At 34.4% G+C, this 17290-nt stretch overlaps 3 protein-coding genes across 3 annotated transcripts; all 3 read right to left on the bottom strand.

Annotated features, from left to right (window-relative positions):
- Window positions 1–335: 335 nt before the first annotated feature.
- On the bottom strand, window positions 336–980 carry LOC113738863 (kunitz trypsin inhibitor 5-like). The gene has a single exon (XM_027266139.1). It carries the CDS (start codon window positions 978–980, stop codon window positions 336–338), a length of 645 nt encoding a protein of 214 aa, XP_027121940.1.
- Window positions 981–3145: 2165 nt separating this feature from the next.
- On the bottom strand, window positions 3146–3843 carry LOC113738650 (kunitz trypsin inhibitor 5-like). Its single transcript, XM_027265891.2, has one exon. It carries the CDS (start codon window positions 3812–3814, stop codon window positions 3176–3178), a length of 639 nt encoding a protein of 212 aa, XP_027121692.2. The 5' UTR covers window positions 3815–3843; the 3' UTR covers window positions 3146–3175.
- A 3871-nt stretch (window positions 3844–7714) lies between these two features.
- LOC140004894 (kunitz trypsin inhibitor 5-like) lies at window positions 7715–8412 on the bottom strand. Its single transcript, XM_072045046.1, has one exon. The coding sequence runs from the start codon at window positions 8381–8383 to the stop codon at window positions 7745–7747; it is 639 nt and encodes a 212-aa protein (XP_071901147.1). The 5' UTR covers window positions 8384–8412; the 3' UTR covers window positions 7715–7744.
- Between the last annotated feature and the right edge of the window lie 8878 nt (window positions 8413–17290).

Raw genomic sequence — 17290 nt, 5'->3', positions numbered from 1 at the left:
TTACTTTGACACTTTAATCCAAACCATGAGGGGGTTATGTATAGCTTTTGAAACCATAGGGGGGTTATGTGAAAAAACGCTAAACCACAGGGGGGTAAAGTGGAATTTACCCAAAAAAAAAGGCACGAGAAAAGGAAGAAACCATATCCAAGATAGAGAGAAATAGAGCATATTTAAGACGATAAATCCTTCCAAGAATTACAGAATAATTGGTCAAATGAGAAATACCATATTTAAAACGAGCTCATTTGATTCGTGGGATGATGACATAAAATTAGATTACTACGTATCATTTCTTGTTTTGCAGAATTTTTCACGTAGGATATATGCATTATTCATGCTTGAGTGAATATGACCTTGAAGGGTCTATGACTCAGAGCCAATCGTCTTAGCCCATTCTGATAAACGATCCCAAGATTCTTACAATTAACTTTGCAATAGCTGCATACTGTTGGACAATAGACAAGCTTATACTTGTTCCCATGGTCTCCAACCTTTTCAATCTTGAACCAGTTGCCTAGAGTCTCAGGCCCCGGATTTCCAATCACCCCACCAAGATTCACAAACTTCCTTCCTTTAGATTTATCGGAAACATCAACTCTCCAAACAGTAGGCTGGTTACATGTATCCGGAAATGCAACTTGGATGTTGAGATCAGTTGAGACGCGTACCACATTATCCTTAGGGGCCACGGCCGGTGAAAATGTCAGCGGCAGGCCATCTCTGAGCTCGTTTGTTTCCTGGATTACGACAAGTGGACAGCTGTCGTTGCCAATGCTGCGCAGCCCGAGCCCTCCTCCTCTATCTTTGCCGCGGTTGTTGGCTGGTCGGATGTAGTAGAAGAGGTCTGTCCGAACCTCCTTCCCATCTACACCAAAGACCGCTGCTGGCTGGACTGATTCAGCAGCAGCTTGACAGAACAAGGAGTTTGTGTATATGGAAATGAGAACTAATGGAAATAGAACGAGGGGGGCCTTCATTTTTGTTGCCAGACTTTAATTCAAACGATGATCTGAACTGGGAAAAAGGGATTGCCGATTCGGTATTAAAATAGCTAAACCAAGTGCACAATGAAAGGGCTTTGCACATTGTTCATGGGTTTTGACTTTGATTTTTTTGCACATCACGTTCTTGTGGCAATGAAAACCGCAACTCAATCTAATAAAGAATTCTTCAGTCTGTAATAACGTCTTCCAAGTTCTAAAACGACTCAATTAAGTCAATGGAATCCGTCGGTGCACATTGTTTCTTGCTTGATGGGGATTAGCTTTTTCACATATAAAATCTGCAACTTGTTCTATACACGGGTAGACAGCTTGTGTATTGTACGGTTTGAAATTGATTATTGGTCGAAAAATTAGATTCTGGCTAAAAGCAAATTTGAATACAAAAGATATGATAGCACTGCGTACCCTGATTGAGATAAGAACAAAGCCACTGGATACAGAATAACAAACGTCAATTTCAACGTCTGTGGAGGTCTTAATCAAGAATTACACTTTCATAGCTGTATGAATAGCAGCAAAAGTTAGTAAGTTTCGTAGTTCATTTACCGTCCCAAAGGCCAGAGTTACTTGATACTTGCTTCTTGATGAGTCAAGGTTGACTTAATTGCATGAATGGCATTAACTCCTCTTTTTCCTTCCGGGTTCGTCTCCAAATTGTGGACTTCACCAAGTTTACCTGGCTCTTCTCTTTGGACTTTTGGAGTAATCACCTGCCATTTCTTAGCTACTTCACTTCTTTTTACTTAATCGATGAACTTTTATACTGTAATTAGTAATTGCCCTTAAGATATAGCCTCTACCACTCTATCTTTGACTTTATAGTTAAGGGTAAATTATACATAACCGGTTCCCTATGGTTTTTCCACATTCCCACTTTACCGTCTTAAGATTTCGAAAAATCTACATGAACCGCCTATAGTTTAATGTAAAATGAAAATTGGACACAAAATATCAACTGTTATGGCGGTTGAACTAACCGCACTCAAAAAGTGTTTGTGATGGAGTCATTATATCTACTTATCCCCTTTGCATGAATATCTACTTTAGTCTCAAGTGATTTTTGTCCACATAACCCTCCTATACTTTTATGCCAAGTGGTCAAGCTGTTGTTTGATTTAATACTTGAGTAAGAACAATACTTGTACTTCAACATACGACATTATGAAGTCTATTTTTCGTCAAATTTTCACTTTATATGAAACTTTAAGGGAGTAATGTGGGTATTTTGAAATATTAAGGGAATCATATATTCATATGACAATCTATAAATTTACATAGGGAGTTATATGTAATTTATTCTTTTATTAGTGGATTATGAAGTGCTAGACTTATGGTTCCCATTCTCAAATTCAATGACTTAGGAGGATAACAGAGTCCATCACATGCATCATTGCCTCAAATTTACAGTTATCAAATGCTGTAAGAACTTATAGACTTTATGATTTGTACTCTATAATTCATCTAAAGATTCGTTCTAAAGCTGGTTTCCATATCCCTCTAATTAAAGATTAAATTTGCCAACGCGTGAGTTGGCGATCCTTCTTGGCAGAGAACTCCATTTCCTCATTTCAGGTTGGCCAAGTCCTTGGAAACCTATTCCAAAATCAGGCTAAACATGATTCAGTTGACAAATTTCTTTTACTTGCAAAATCATCAAAAGTCTTTTTCTCTAACAACATTCGGCTCTTTACCGATAATTGCCGTATTCATTCTCTTTTACATGTAGAGTGATGACAAACATTAGACACTTTGTTAAACAGACAACGAACAAGTAAACTAGAAGCTAGCTGTCAACCAACGATGGCTTCATTCTGCTTTCCAAATTCTGAACGACGTGAGAATTATACAGATCTTTTCGGACAAAAAAAAAAATCATTCTTAGACATTTAGCAAGAACTGAAAAATAAAATTTACCAAGTTAAAAGTAACCCTCGTTCTCTATTAGTTATAATTATCTTATTATGAACCTTAAAAACAGCAAAAGGCCAACTTTCAGACATTTTTCTTGCTTATTCATCAACACAAGCACTTTAATGCTTCATTATTACATGGTTTCCTCCCATATTTTCAGGGAGGCTTCCTTATTACTAATATTATTCATATCTTTGTAGAAAGACTATTGTATTACAATGCATCCAAAGTGCATTAACACGGCTAGAATCTCATCTTTATGCTTGCTGGAATACGACCCTGTGTGGATAATCAGTTGTCAGGGACAAACGTCTTTTCCCATCCTGGTATGTTATGCCAACATCTTTGCAAATAACATCACAATAGCTGCATACTGTGGGACAAAAAACAAGCTTGTAATCACGATAGCCAAATTTTTGAATCTTGAACCAACTGCTTAAAGTCTCAGGACCAGGATTTCCAACAACTCCGCCGATGTTAACAAAGCTGTCATCCGATGGATAAACATAATTATCAACGCTCCAAACTGGAGATTCGTCACAGGTATCTGGATAATCGAATTTGATGTTTAAGTCTGTGGAGACACGAACCACACCTTTCTTCGGGTTCACAGGGAAAAATGTCAAAGGGATGCCATTTATTTGTTGAGACGTTTCTTGAAAAACACCAGCTGGGCAAGTGTCATTGCCGATGCCCGATAGTGTAAGTCCTCCACCTCTGTATCTGCCCCGGAAGACATTGGCTGGTAGTATGTAGTAGTTGAGGTAAGTTCGAAGCATCTTTCCAGCCACATCGAGCACTGGCTCGGGTGCTTCAGCAGCTGAAGAGAAGAAGTTTGTGGAAATGGAAAATATTACAAGGAATGAAAGGATGAAGAGTACTGACGTGTTCGTCATTAGAGCTACTTCTTAGCTTTTCACTTAACCAAGTAAAGATTGAGTGTTTGAGGATGTAGAAAATGGCTTCCATCTTCTGCTTAAATAGCTAATGCTAGTCCAAAAGTATTCAGGTTGCACGTACTGTATGCCACTGGAGCTGTGGGCTGCCTGAAACTGATTTTCCGAATACATTTCGTTCCATTTCCGTTTTGGTTAGATAGATTTTGACTCAAATTAATTTCTTTAAACTAATTGATCCCACCAAATTTGTTTAAACACACAGGGAGATTCAAACCAATCAAAAGCTGCTGGCGGGCTTTAACTACTTTATAGCTCGATCGGGGATGATATTGTAGTCTTTTTTTTTTTTTTTTTTAGGTCAGCCTGCACTGAAGATTAACATCTTCAATGCCCAAAGTTGGAGCAAGAATATTGTGATTAAGTGATATGCCAATCTATCTTTAAAGCGAGTCCAAATCTTAGTACTCCAGTCAATAGTTATATGGAATGCATTTTTAAGAATTGCATGAAGTCAAAGAAAGTGGTTCTGGGTTGGACATCGTTTTCGGCTTCAAAAGTCACTGCTCGTCTTCCATTTACGTAGTCTTAGGAACGAGGCTTGGAGCTGCTGCAGGTTTTACTTTTAATTTAGGGCAAATTACTCATAAGCCCTTGTGCTTTTGTATAGTACCAGATAATTCCTTTAAAGTTTTGAAATGTCTATTTAATTCCCCTATAATTTTGTATAAAATGAAAAATGAACGGAAAGCATATTCAATCACAGTGATTGACCGAGATGCGCACCAAGAATGCTTGTAATGAAATCTTAATAACCACTTAACCTTTGTATGATTTTACATAAGTATCTCCTTAATCTAGTTCTAATTTTGCATCTATCAATATAATCTTCTTATAATTTTATATAAAATGGCTAGACTTTTATTTAATTTAGTGCTTAAGTCAGGCAGTATAGGCATTCCAACTAATGCCTTTATGAAAACTATTTTCTATCAAATTTCCCTTATATAAAATCATACAGATATATATATATATATATTGAAACCTTAGGAAGGCCATATGATATCATACAAGAGCACAAAGGCTTTGAGTAATTTACCCTTTAATTTAAGAAAATAATCCGCAGACTGTTCTGCATAAGAAGTGAACCCAACCATCTATGTCTACATCTACATTAAATTAAAAAAGTAAATTTGATTTGTTGATTTAGTATTTGAGTTTTTTCTTTTCTAAAATACCTTTTCATATAATGTGTTAATCTTATATATATAAATAGTTGGATGCATGATATATATACTATCTTATATACCACCACGATTGGATGCATGACATATGTGCAAAATTTGATTTTCAAATTCAAATTCAAAATTTTGTCATGTATCTAACTATGTTAAAATTTGATTTTGCTAGCCAGCTAAATATCCTATAAAACCATGAAAATAATATAATGAGAAACAATGTATTTGGAAGATTAAAATAAAATAACTCATAAACAAAATTAAAACGTGTAAAAAGAACAATAGAAAATAAAAAAATTAATCTTTACCAAATGATCAGCAAAAACATAATAATAGCGAAAATATTGCTACAAAGCACAAATACAGCAAATTTCTCAGAATATTGCTAAAATTAAAAATCGTCATAAAATTGGTGCTGTCCGATGGAGGGTTCTTGATTAGGGGTCGCTGCAATTTCGATGTGCAGTTTCAAGTAAAAGTAATTTTTATTTTTATTTATTTTGGGTTGCTTCAGTTTCCCCTTTTTTTTTTTAATTCCTTCAAACCATTGCCGCTCATTTGATTAGTGGTGAAGGTTTTTTTTTCTTATTTGTTTTGCTCATGAGCGACAATAAGTTTTTTTTTTTATTTTATATATTTTTATATTTATGAGCGGCGATGCAAAATCTTGTGGTATTCATAGATAGAACAATTCCTATTCCTGTAATAACGTCTTCCAAGTCTAAAATGACTCAATCAAGTCAATGGAATCCGTCGGTGCACATTGTTTCTTGCTTGATGGGGATTAGCTTTTTCACATATAAAATGTGCAACTTGTTCTATACACGGGTAGACAGCTTGTGTATTGTACGGTTTGAAATTGATTATTGGTCGATAAATTAGATTCTGGCTAAAAGCAAATTTGAATACAAAAGATATGATATCACTGCGTACCCTGATTGAGACAAGAACAAAGCCACTGGATACAGAATAACAACGTCAATTTCAACGTCTGTGGAGGTCTTAATCAAGATTACACTATTCATAGCTGTATGAATAGCAGCAAAAGTTAGTAAGTTTCGTAGTTCATTTACCGTCCCAAAGGCCAGAGTTACTTGATACTTGCTTCTTGATGAGTCAAGGTTGACTTAATTGCATGAATGGCATTAACTCCTCTTTTTCCTTCCGGGTTCCTCTCGTCTCCAAATTGTGGACTTCACCAAGTTTACCTGGCTCTTCTCTTTGGACTTTTGGAGTAATCACCTGCCATTTCTTAGCTACTTCACTTCTTTTTACTTAATCGATGAACTTTTATACTGTAATTGGTAATTGTCCTTAAGATATAGCCTCTACCACTCTATCTTTGACTTTATAGTTAAGGGTAAATTATACATAACCGGTTCCCTATGGTTTTTCCACATTCCCACTTTACCCTCTTAAGATTTGAAAAAATCTACATGAACCGCCTATAGTTTAATGTAAAATGAAAATTGGACACAAAATATCGACTGTTATGGCGGTTGAACTAACCGCACTCAAAAAGTGTTTGTGATGGAGTCATTATATCTACTTATCCCCTTTGCATGAATATCTACTTTAGTCTCAAGTGATTTTTGTCCACATAACCCTCCTATACTTTTATGCCAAGTGGTCAAGCTGTTGTTTGATTTAATACTTGAGTAAGAACAATACTTGTACTTCAACATACGACATTATGAAGTCTATTTTTCGTCAAATTTTCACTTTATATGAAACTTTAAGGGAGTAATGTGGGTATTTTGAATTATTAAGGGAATCATATGACAATCTATAAATTTACATAGGGGGTTATATGTAATTTATTCTTTTATTAGTGGATTATGAAGTGCTAGACTTATGGTTCCCATTCTCAAATTCAATGACTTAGGAGGATAACAGAGTCCATCACATGCATCATTGCCTCAAATTTACAGTTATCAAATGCTGTAAGAACTTATAGACTTTATGATTTGTACTCTATAATTCATCTAAAGATTCGTTCTAAAGCTGGTTTCCATATCCCTCTAATTAAAGATTAAATTTGCCAACGCGTGAGTTGGCGATCCTTCTTGGCAGAGAACTCCATTTCCTCATTTCAGGTTGGCCAAGTCCTTGGAAACCTATTCCAAAATCAGGCTAAACATGATTCAGTTGACAAATTTCTTTTACTTGCAAAATCATCAAAAGTCTTTTTCTCTAACAACATTCGGCTCTTTACCGATAATTGCCGTATTCATTCTCTTTTACATGTAGAGTGATGACAAACATTAGACACTTTGTTAAACAGACAACGAACAAGTAAACTAGAAGCTAGCTGTCAACCAACGATGGCTTCATTCTGCTTTCCAAATTCTGAACGACGTGAGAATTATACAGATCTTTTCGGACAAAAAAAAAAATCATTCTTAGACATTTAGCAAGAACTGAAAAATAAAATTTACCAAGTTAAAAGTAACCCTCGTTCTCTATTAGTTATAATTATCTTATTATGAACCTTAAAAACAGCAAAAGGCCAACTTTCAGACATTTTTCTTGCTTATTCATCAACACAAGCACTTTAATGCTTCATTATTACATGGTTTCCTCCCATATTTTCAGGGAGGCTTCCTTATTACTAATATTATTCATATCTTTGTAGAAAGACTATTGTATTACAATGCATCCAAAGTGCATTAACACGGCTAGAATCTCATCTTTATGCTTGCTGGAATACGACCCTGTGTGGATAATCAGTTGTCAGGGACAAACGTCTTTTCCCATCCTGGTATGTTATGCCAACATCTTTGCAAATAACATCACAATAGCTGCATACTGTGGGACAAAAAACAAGCTTGTAATCACGATAGCCAAATTTTTGAATCTTGAACCAACTGCTTAAAGTCTCAGGACCAGGATTTCCAACAACTCCGCCGATGTTAACAAAGCTGTCATCCGATGGATAAACATAATTATCAACGCTCCAAACTGGAGATTCGTCACAGGTATCTGGATAATCGAATTTGATGTTTAAGTCTGTGGAGACACGAACCACACCTTTCTTCGGGTTCACAGGGAAAAATGTCAAAGGGATGCCATTTATTTGTTGAGACGTTTCTTGAAAAACACCAGCTGGGCAAGTGTCATTGCCGATGCCCGATAGTGTAAGTCCTCCACCTCTGTATCTGCCCCGGAAGACATTGGCTGGTAGTATGTAGTAGTTGAGGTAAGTTCGAAGCATCTTTCCAGCCACATCGAGCACTGGCTCGGGTGCTTCAGCAGCTGAAGAGAAGAAGTTTGTGGAAATGGAAAATATTACAAGGAATGAAAGGATGAAGAGTACTGACGTGTTCGTCATTAGAGCTACTTCTTAGCTTTTCACTTAACCAAGTAAAGATTGAGTGTTTGAGGATGTAGAAAATGGCTTCCATCTTCTGCTTAAATAGCTAATGCTAGTCCAAAAGTATTCAGGTTGCACGTACTGTATGCCACTGGAGCTGTGGGCTGCCTGAAACTGATTTTCCGAATACATTTCGTTCCATTTCCGTTTTGGTTAGATAGATTTTGACTCAAATTAATTTCTTTAAACTAATTGATCCCACCAAATTTGTTTAAACACACAGGGAGATTCAAACCAATCAAAAGCTGCTGGCGGGCTTTAACTACTTTATAGCTCGATCGGGGATGATATTGTAGTCTTTTTTTTTTTTAGGTCAGCCTGCACTGAAGATTAACATCTTCAATGCCCAAAGTTGGAGCAAGAATATTGTGATTAAGTGATATGCCAATCTATCTTTAAAGCGAGTCCAAATCTTAGTACTCCAGTCAATAGTTATATGGAATGCATTTTTAAGAATTGCATGAAGTCAAAGAAAGTGGTTCTGGGTTGGACATCGTTTTCGGCTTCAAAAGTCACTGCTCGTCTTCCATTTACGTAGTCTTAGGAACGAGGCTTGGAGCTGCTGCAGGTTTTACTTTTAATTTAGGGCAAATTACTCATAAGCCCTTGTGCTTTTGTATAGTACCAGATAATTCCTTTAAAGTTTTGAAATGTCTATTTAATTCCCCTATAATTTTATATAAAATGAAAAGTGAACGGAAAGCATATTCAATCACAGTGATTGACCGAGATGCGCACCAAGAATGCTTGTAATGAAATCTTAATAACCACTTAACCTTTGTATGATTTTACATAAGTATCTCCTTAATCTAGTTCTAGTTTTGCATCTATCAATGTAATCTTCTTATAATTTTATATAAAATGGCTAGACTTTTATTTAATTTAGTGCTTAAGTCAGGGCAGTATAGGCATTTCAACTAATGCCTTTATGGAAACTATTTTCTATCAAATTTTCCCTTATATAAAATCATACAGAAGTTATATATGTATATATATATATATATATATATATATATATATATATTGAAACCTTAGGAAGGCCATATGATATCATACAAGAGCACAAAGGCTTTGAGTATTTACCCTTTAATTTAAGAAAATAATCCGCAGACTGTTCTGCATAAGAAGTGAACCCAACCATCTATGTCTACATCTACTTTATATTAAAAAACAAATTTGATTTGTTGATTTAGTATTTTAGTTTTTTCTTTTATAAAATACCTTTGTCATAAAATGTGTTAGTCTTATATGTACAAATAGTTGGACGCATGATATATATACTATCTTATATACCACCACGATTGAATGCATGACATATGTGCACAATTTGATTTTCAAATTTAAATTCAAATTATTTGTCATGTATCTAACTATGTTAAAATTTGATTTTACTAGCAAACTAAATATTCTATAAAACCATGAAAAGAATATAAAAAGAAACAATGTATTTGGAAGATTAAAATAGATTAATAGTACAAATTTTACTATAAAATTAAAACCTTAAAGCAAAATCTAAAATTTGCAAATTACAATAAAAGAATAGAAAGAAATAAAAATTGCTTATTTTTTTGTACCACACATAGCTCAACTATGAGGCTCAAATTGTGTGCTAGAGTTCTACTCATGAATTTGATTACCTTTAATAACTTTGGCTGTTTAACAAATTTCGGTCCTGGAGCTTGACGAAATATATATCTCAAGATTCAAGAAAATAAGCTTTCTAAGTGATACTCAATGTAGTTTAAAATTTTTTATAAATCTACACTAATGAAAAATATGCAATCAGATCTTAGGATCTACAAATACAAGAGATTTGCGAAATAGACAAAAAGTTAATTAATTACTTCTTGAAGAGTCGAGGTTGGCTTATTTGCAAAAATTCGGCATTAACTCCTAAATTTCCTTGCGGATTCCTCTTGTCTCTAAAGTATGGGCTTTACCTGGCTCTTCTCTTGAAGTATATTCATCTACCATTTGTTTATTACCTCAATTCTTCACTAAATCGAAGAGTTTTTATGAGGTGGATAGTAATTGTAGGGCAGATTTAGCGTCTACTGTCTGATCGCCTTTTTATTAATGGACAGGTGATGTGCTAGACTTATCGTGCCCATTTCATAATTCATGAAAATGCTGTAGGTTGAAATTAAATAAGACCCACATCTTATCAAATGCTGGCAGCCATATTCCTCTACTTAATTTTTTTTTTTTTTTTTGGGGTGGGTAAGAAATTTATTGATATCCGAAGGAGATATAAAACTACAAGGGGCATATTCCAAGAAATGCAATCACAATAAACCAGTCAGCCAAAAAACTATTAAAATCATTAACGTACTAGAACATCTCAACTAGTAAAAATGGTGTCTCGTAATAATCAATTCCTATGAAGCCAAAGGTTTGTGTTAGACGACTTAACTCTATGTAGAGAAAAAAGTATACATCTAACTTCAAATATCTCCTTTTGGATTGTCTTAATAAGCCTATAGTTCCGTTCTCCTCCAAATGCAATATACCGCAGCTGCCATGCTAGGAGAACGCGACAATGAATTTTGACTATAGATTTGCCTTTCAAATTATTTCCAACCCAAATAATCAATTTCTCCCAACTAAAAAGAGGCCACTGTATAGAACATTTAGAGTGAAATGACATCCAAATGCCATTTGTGAATGTACAATCAAAAAATGAGTATGATCTTCAATCGGTAATCTACTAAAGACAACTCATTCTTGACATTAAGCTCCAAGAAAACAATCGATCTTGAGTCGACAATTTATGCTGCATTGCCAAGCATAGAATGAAAGCATGCCTTGGCAAAGTATCATTCCAAATAACTTCACCCCAAGGAATAATAGGGTGCTTTGTCCGAATAATTCTCCAAGCAAATAAGATAGAGAAATGATGATTATCCCATAGAATTTTATCCCCCATATTGAGATTAGGCTTCATACCAGTAGGCATGGTGGAGATCAAATTCTGCAAGTTATTATTATGCCTTCTGCTGCAAATAGGCCATCTCCAATCTTCAACCTCAACAATTTCACTAACCAAAGCATCATTGCGTAGGCCTGATAAACGAATAATATCACTTCTAGAGGAAAAAATTGGACCGCCAGGTAACCAATTAGCATACCATAGAGAAGTTGTTCGTCCATCTCAAATCACATGAAAGAAATGATTTCTCACAATGTCTCTTAATTTGAGAATTTTCCGCGAAGTCCAGGAACAATTACCTGGAATTTGATCAATTTACAGACTTTTACCTTTGAGAAGATGAGAATAAACCCACTGTACCCAACTAGAAGTTGTGTTTCTACTTAGAATGCTCCAAATCAGCTTGGATATTGCAGCTTTATTCCATTCTTCTAATCGCTTTATTCCCAACCAACATTCAGATTTAGGGACACAAATATCCTTCCATGCCACTTCAGCACCAGATTGTTTGAGTTTGGTACCTTTCCAAAGGAAGGATCTCAAGATGCTTTCCACTTGTTTAATAACTTTCTTTGGGAGAATAAAGATATTTGACCAGTACACCTGCATTGAGAACAAAATAAAGCTGACTAATTGGATACGTCCAGCATAAGAGAGCAGTTTATTGGACCAGGATTTAACTCCGGTTCGTAATCTTTTCAAACGAAGGCCTGCAATCACTGGCTGTCACTACCACTTATGAGGGGAACACCAAGATTGTGATACCCAAGTGTCTTGTAGAGGATTTTGTGTAAAGAAATACAATTTTATGGTGAAAAGTAAAAGATCTAAAGTTGAGTGACTAATGTGTTAATAAGAGAAATTTGAAAGAATAAAAGTTGTAGTGGGATTTCACTATTCATTTCTACCAAAATTTCTTCATCTTCTTCATTTCATTTCTTCCTTCTTTTTCCAACAAAACCTTTTCTTATTCTCTCTTTTTTTCTTATAATCAAGGAGGATTCTTGACAAATCAAGCACAAAGAATGAGTGAGGAGTTAGGAGATTCTACTTTGCCAACTAATCAAGGTATTTTCTTGAAACCTTAAACGTGATCGTAGTTTTTCTTTGATTGTGGTGATTGGAAGATATTTGGTTCAAATCCTTAGTTACTTCCATGGTTATGGTGTATAGAGTTTGTTTTGTTCTCTATTTTCATGTGGATATAGGTTCATCACGAATATGAAAAAGAGAAATGTTGAGGGAAATGAATGACTTGTGCTAGTACTTCATTTTTAATATTATTTATGCATTTACATGATTTTGGAAGCTGAAATTTGTTGATTTTTGACAACTATGGAGGTTGGAAGATGACTTAAGGTGGAAATAGAACTTGAATATTGAATTTGGAACTTGTTTTTTGCCTTGAAAATGTGTTGAAAATTCATGGTTAGATTACCCAAAAATACTAGCAGATTTAATTTTCTGTAGACATATGTCAGTGTTTTGGCCATAACTTGATGTAGAAATTCAGATTTAGGTGTTGTGTGTTGTGTTGGAAACTAGATTTTGAGGGCTTTAACTTTGTATAAATATCTCACTCTGTTTCTATCTTTTTGAAAGTCAGTGACCCTTTAAAGTTAACCTTTTTGTTCTGCTTTGATGAGGGAGTGATCTTTTGTTAGAAATTAGTGGTTAAGAGTAGTATTAGACTCCTTTTATGATAATTTGGAGTAGACTGGTATCTTTAAGGTTGTAATTGAGTATTTTATTATTATGTCTAGATGAGTATTTTGATAACTTGAACTAGCGTGGGCATCCGTTGGACCAAGGTAAGTAGTGCATGTATTCTTTATCTTTTGAAGGATGATTTTTGAAAATTACTTGTTTAATTGCTAAAGTGGCATGAGCATGCATAATTTGTGATATTTGTTATTACTTTTACCATGGTCATTTGTGAGATGAAATTTTATATTTATTGAGTTCTTATGTAAGCAACTTTTGACGTGATTAGTTCCTCATATGTAGTTAGTATATAAATGACAGGTTGTCAGCCTGTGCAATAATAAAACTTACTCAACTAAAAGTAATTTTTGTAGATAGTGGTAAGCAGGGTCGAATCCACAGGGACTGGATATAATTGCTTCTTTTCAAATTCACAATAACCAGGGGGTATTTTTGTGCAGAAGACGACAAATAAAGAAATTCAAATAAAATCTAAGCAACTACTAAAAATTAAATAATAATTTACGAAAATCAAATGAATGATAACTAATGATCTAGCCAAGGAATAACCTCAGCAATGGTTCACCTAATTGATCATCGATGCAAAATCAATTCCAATTATTTACTAATAAATAAGTTATAACTGCCAAACAAGCGATGATAGTCAACCCCTCCTTACTGTGTCGGTGATTAAGGTACACCCGTTAACCACTGCTCTAATTGAGAAATAATCCTAGGTACGCCCGTAAGATTTAATTCCCCAATTACCTTACGCATTAGATGAGCCCTATTCTAACCAAATAACGCACTATCAGGGTTATTTTAGATTAGCCCGCATATTTTTCTGGCAGAAATCCAATCATGCCAGTTGTCACTATATCAAGGCAATTAAACAATTACGGATTTAATGCCCTAATTGACAATAGATTACCAAATTAACTAATTATTCGGATCCAAAACAATCAATTAATTAAATAACCATAAATACTGAAATAAAAAATATGCGAATACCAATAAATAAAAGAAAAAGATAAAATTAAATCGATCTCACAATTTTTAGGCGAATCAAATCCTCCGTTGTTCCTTGACTAGACAAAGAAATTTAACTCATCCCTTATCTACTCCTACGAAAAAGAAAAGAAAAGAAAAGCAACTAAAGATGAAAGGAAAAGTCAAAGGCTCTACCCTTTGCTCCTGCCATGCGTAAGAATCAAAAAGCAAAAAGCGATCCCATGGAAAAGTCAACAAAAGCTAAGCTAAAGAAGAAAAAGAAGTCCCCGGCTCCTAATTCTAATTCCTATTTAATTGCCCTCTATCGCAATTGCGGCGGCACACCAGGAAAAAGAAGCCCTCTGTCCGTCCTTGCTTTTGCGGAAATTACCAAAATGGGAGTAAGTTTTTCTTTGCCAAAAATGCCCCTGGAATGAGCTCTGTGGCTTGGACTCCTTTCTTGTCAAATTGGCATTTGTTATCATTTTTTCGTTCTACTCTCTGAAATAAATGCACAATACCAAAAAATGAGTAGAATTTAATAATTAATCCACATCGAATCAGGTAATAGCGAAAATTAATAATAAAATAAATGATAAAATTGCAACCTATCAATAAAACGGGTTAACCGTGTTGTAGTTAACAATATGAAATAGGCTAATTGCGTGATTGTTAGCACTATGAACCCTGTTAACCTGTTAACTTAACAACTGGATATTCGGGATCAATTGTTATCTTATGGTTGAAGCTTCTTTATGTTTGTGATGTAAATATGCCATTGAAATGTTTATAATGACCATGTTCTTATAAGGTTATATGCGTAAGTTAATGGTGTTAGAAATGTATTATGTATATAACATGATCAGGCCAATAATAAAATACATGCATTACTTATCAAGTACTCCCTTCATCTCATTGAAAGTGTCATACTTTTTATTTTGGGATGTTCCAAAACAATTGTCATGTTAGAAAAGTCAAAGTATCTTTTAGACTCTCTTTCCAATATAACCATTCTTTTTAATCATGTGCATGTTACTATTTAAATTTAAAATTTGAATTTGTAGCGGTAAAATTGGAAAAAGAAACATAAACATTACAATCAAACCACTATTATTAAAAAGTTGGATTCCGCAAACATAACCAAATAAATGGGACAGAGAGAGTAATATTTTTGCTCACCCCTTTGTTCTTATTGTGCAGTTAATGATGAGTTCATTGAGGTGGATCTTGATAGCTCATGGGGATGGTAGTAGAGATGGAGATGGGTTTTGATTAAAGAATGACTTTTGCACTTCTATATAAGATAGTTTCTGATAGAATTTGAATATTATATATATTGTATAAGATTTGATTTTATTTTTTATTTTGGAAGATGTAGAATTGCTATTATGAATGATCTAATATTTGCAGATTTAGGAAGCTAATATAAAAGTTAATGTAGTTGGTTTGGAAATTTGTTTTCCTTATGCCTTTAACTTTGTTTAGGGTGTGGCGGTGTTACATTTTGGGTACGCAGCATGACAAAGATATTTGATAGGAAGACATCTTAGTTAGATATTTTTCAAAATTTGATCATTTGTATGTTGGGGGCCAACTTTGAATCCGGTATAAGACTCACCATTGTCTAGCTCCTGCAATGGTCAGAAGTTGTTCAAGTTTATTTGGTATGTCTTCATATTTTGAAGGTTAATTGCCATATGGTATCCAAACATCCAAAAGTAGTTTGTATACTTGCATTAATATTGAGGAACCTTTTGACCAACACAATTCAAGGAAAGTCACAAGCTAATGGAGGAAGGTTGCAATTCTTAATCATTTTTAATCTCAACTCTATAAAGGTCTTGTAAAGATAATTTGTTACAGAAGATCATTTTCCTACTATTAGAATTCTCTGCAAAAGTGTCTAGCAAAGATGATTTGCAGCAGAAGACCATTTTCCTACTATTAAAATTATTTGTAAAAGCACACCATAGTTCAAGCAGGTTTGTCTAAATTTGTACAAGAATCAAAGGCAAACACCTTTCAAATTATCCTAAAGGATATTTGTCCAATATCTTTACTTTACACACTAAATTCTACTTGAGTCACAATTTGAAATATTTTCGTATTATTTGTTTTGTAATTTTTAGATATTTTCTATTGTATTATCCCCAACAATCCCTCACCAAATGCTAGACTTCCATAATAGCTCTTCTACCATCCTCTTCCGCCAAATCCCAGACATCCTTTACCTTTTGACAATGCCTAAGTAAGCGATCCTTCTGGCAGAGAACTCAATTTCCCCATTTCAAGTTGGCCAAGTCCTTTCTCACCTATCACAGAAACCATGCTAAAGTTAATTAAATTAACTAACTTCTTTTACTTGGTAAACCATTGGAAGTCTTTGTTTTACTTTTTCTGAAAACATCGTCTTCGCCAATCGCCATGATCTTTCTCTTTCACCTGTACATTGGTGACATACATAAGATACTTATGATGAACCTCTCTTTCTCCTCAACATAGTCATTTATTGAACTTAAGAAATACAAAAGAGTAACTTGCACTACAACAAAAATGACCTTTAACGGCATTTAAAAGTGTCAGTATAGATAATTTAACCTGACACTTTACCTTTTCTGACACTTCGGACGAGTGTTGTCCCTTCCAATGTGGGGATAGGCTCGTAGCATTCAAACGTGTCAGGATAGCTATAGTATAATATTAGGATATCGAATTCTATGCTGACACTTTTAATTGTCAGGAGTTTTTTTTTTTATATATAGAAGTAACCTGTAGGTAGTGCTCTCTGCTATACATTCTGTAAATCAGAAACCCAAAAGACTTGTAAAATTATCCCAAAAAACAGAATGCATATAGTAATCTAAAAACAAAAGTCAATGCTCAAATATAATTTATTGAACTAAAAGTCAGTAACAAGTACTATCATAGCAAATCCCTAACAAGTACAAATTTGAAAGATTCTCTTGTGCACAAACTAAAAGATCCTCATGTGCACAAACTAAAAGATTCTCTTCACTAACAAGTAGAAAGAACTTGCAGTAGCTTCCAAACTTTCCAATGAAATGAGAGCCTTCAGTCATAACCACGAATACCCCATCAATCTTCAGCTAGTTCCACCTATGCACAAAGTTTGTTGGGATTATTAGATCATCATAGCTAGCAATAAAATTCATTAATGTGTGAAAAGCATAAGGAACCACTTACCAAAGCTGATCTTCAGTGTAGTTTGTGTCCTCTCGCAT

Source organism: Coffea arabica, chromosome 4c (assembly GCF_036785885.1).
Source record: "Coffea arabica cultivar ET-39 chromosome 4c, Coffea Arabica ET-39 HiFi, whole genome shotgun sequence".
NCBI classification, from domain to species: domain Eukaryota; kingdom Viridiplantae; phylum Streptophyta; class Magnoliopsida; order Gentianales; family Rubiaceae; genus Coffea; species Coffea arabica.
This window is presented reverse-complemented; position numbering and strand designations above follow the sequence as displayed.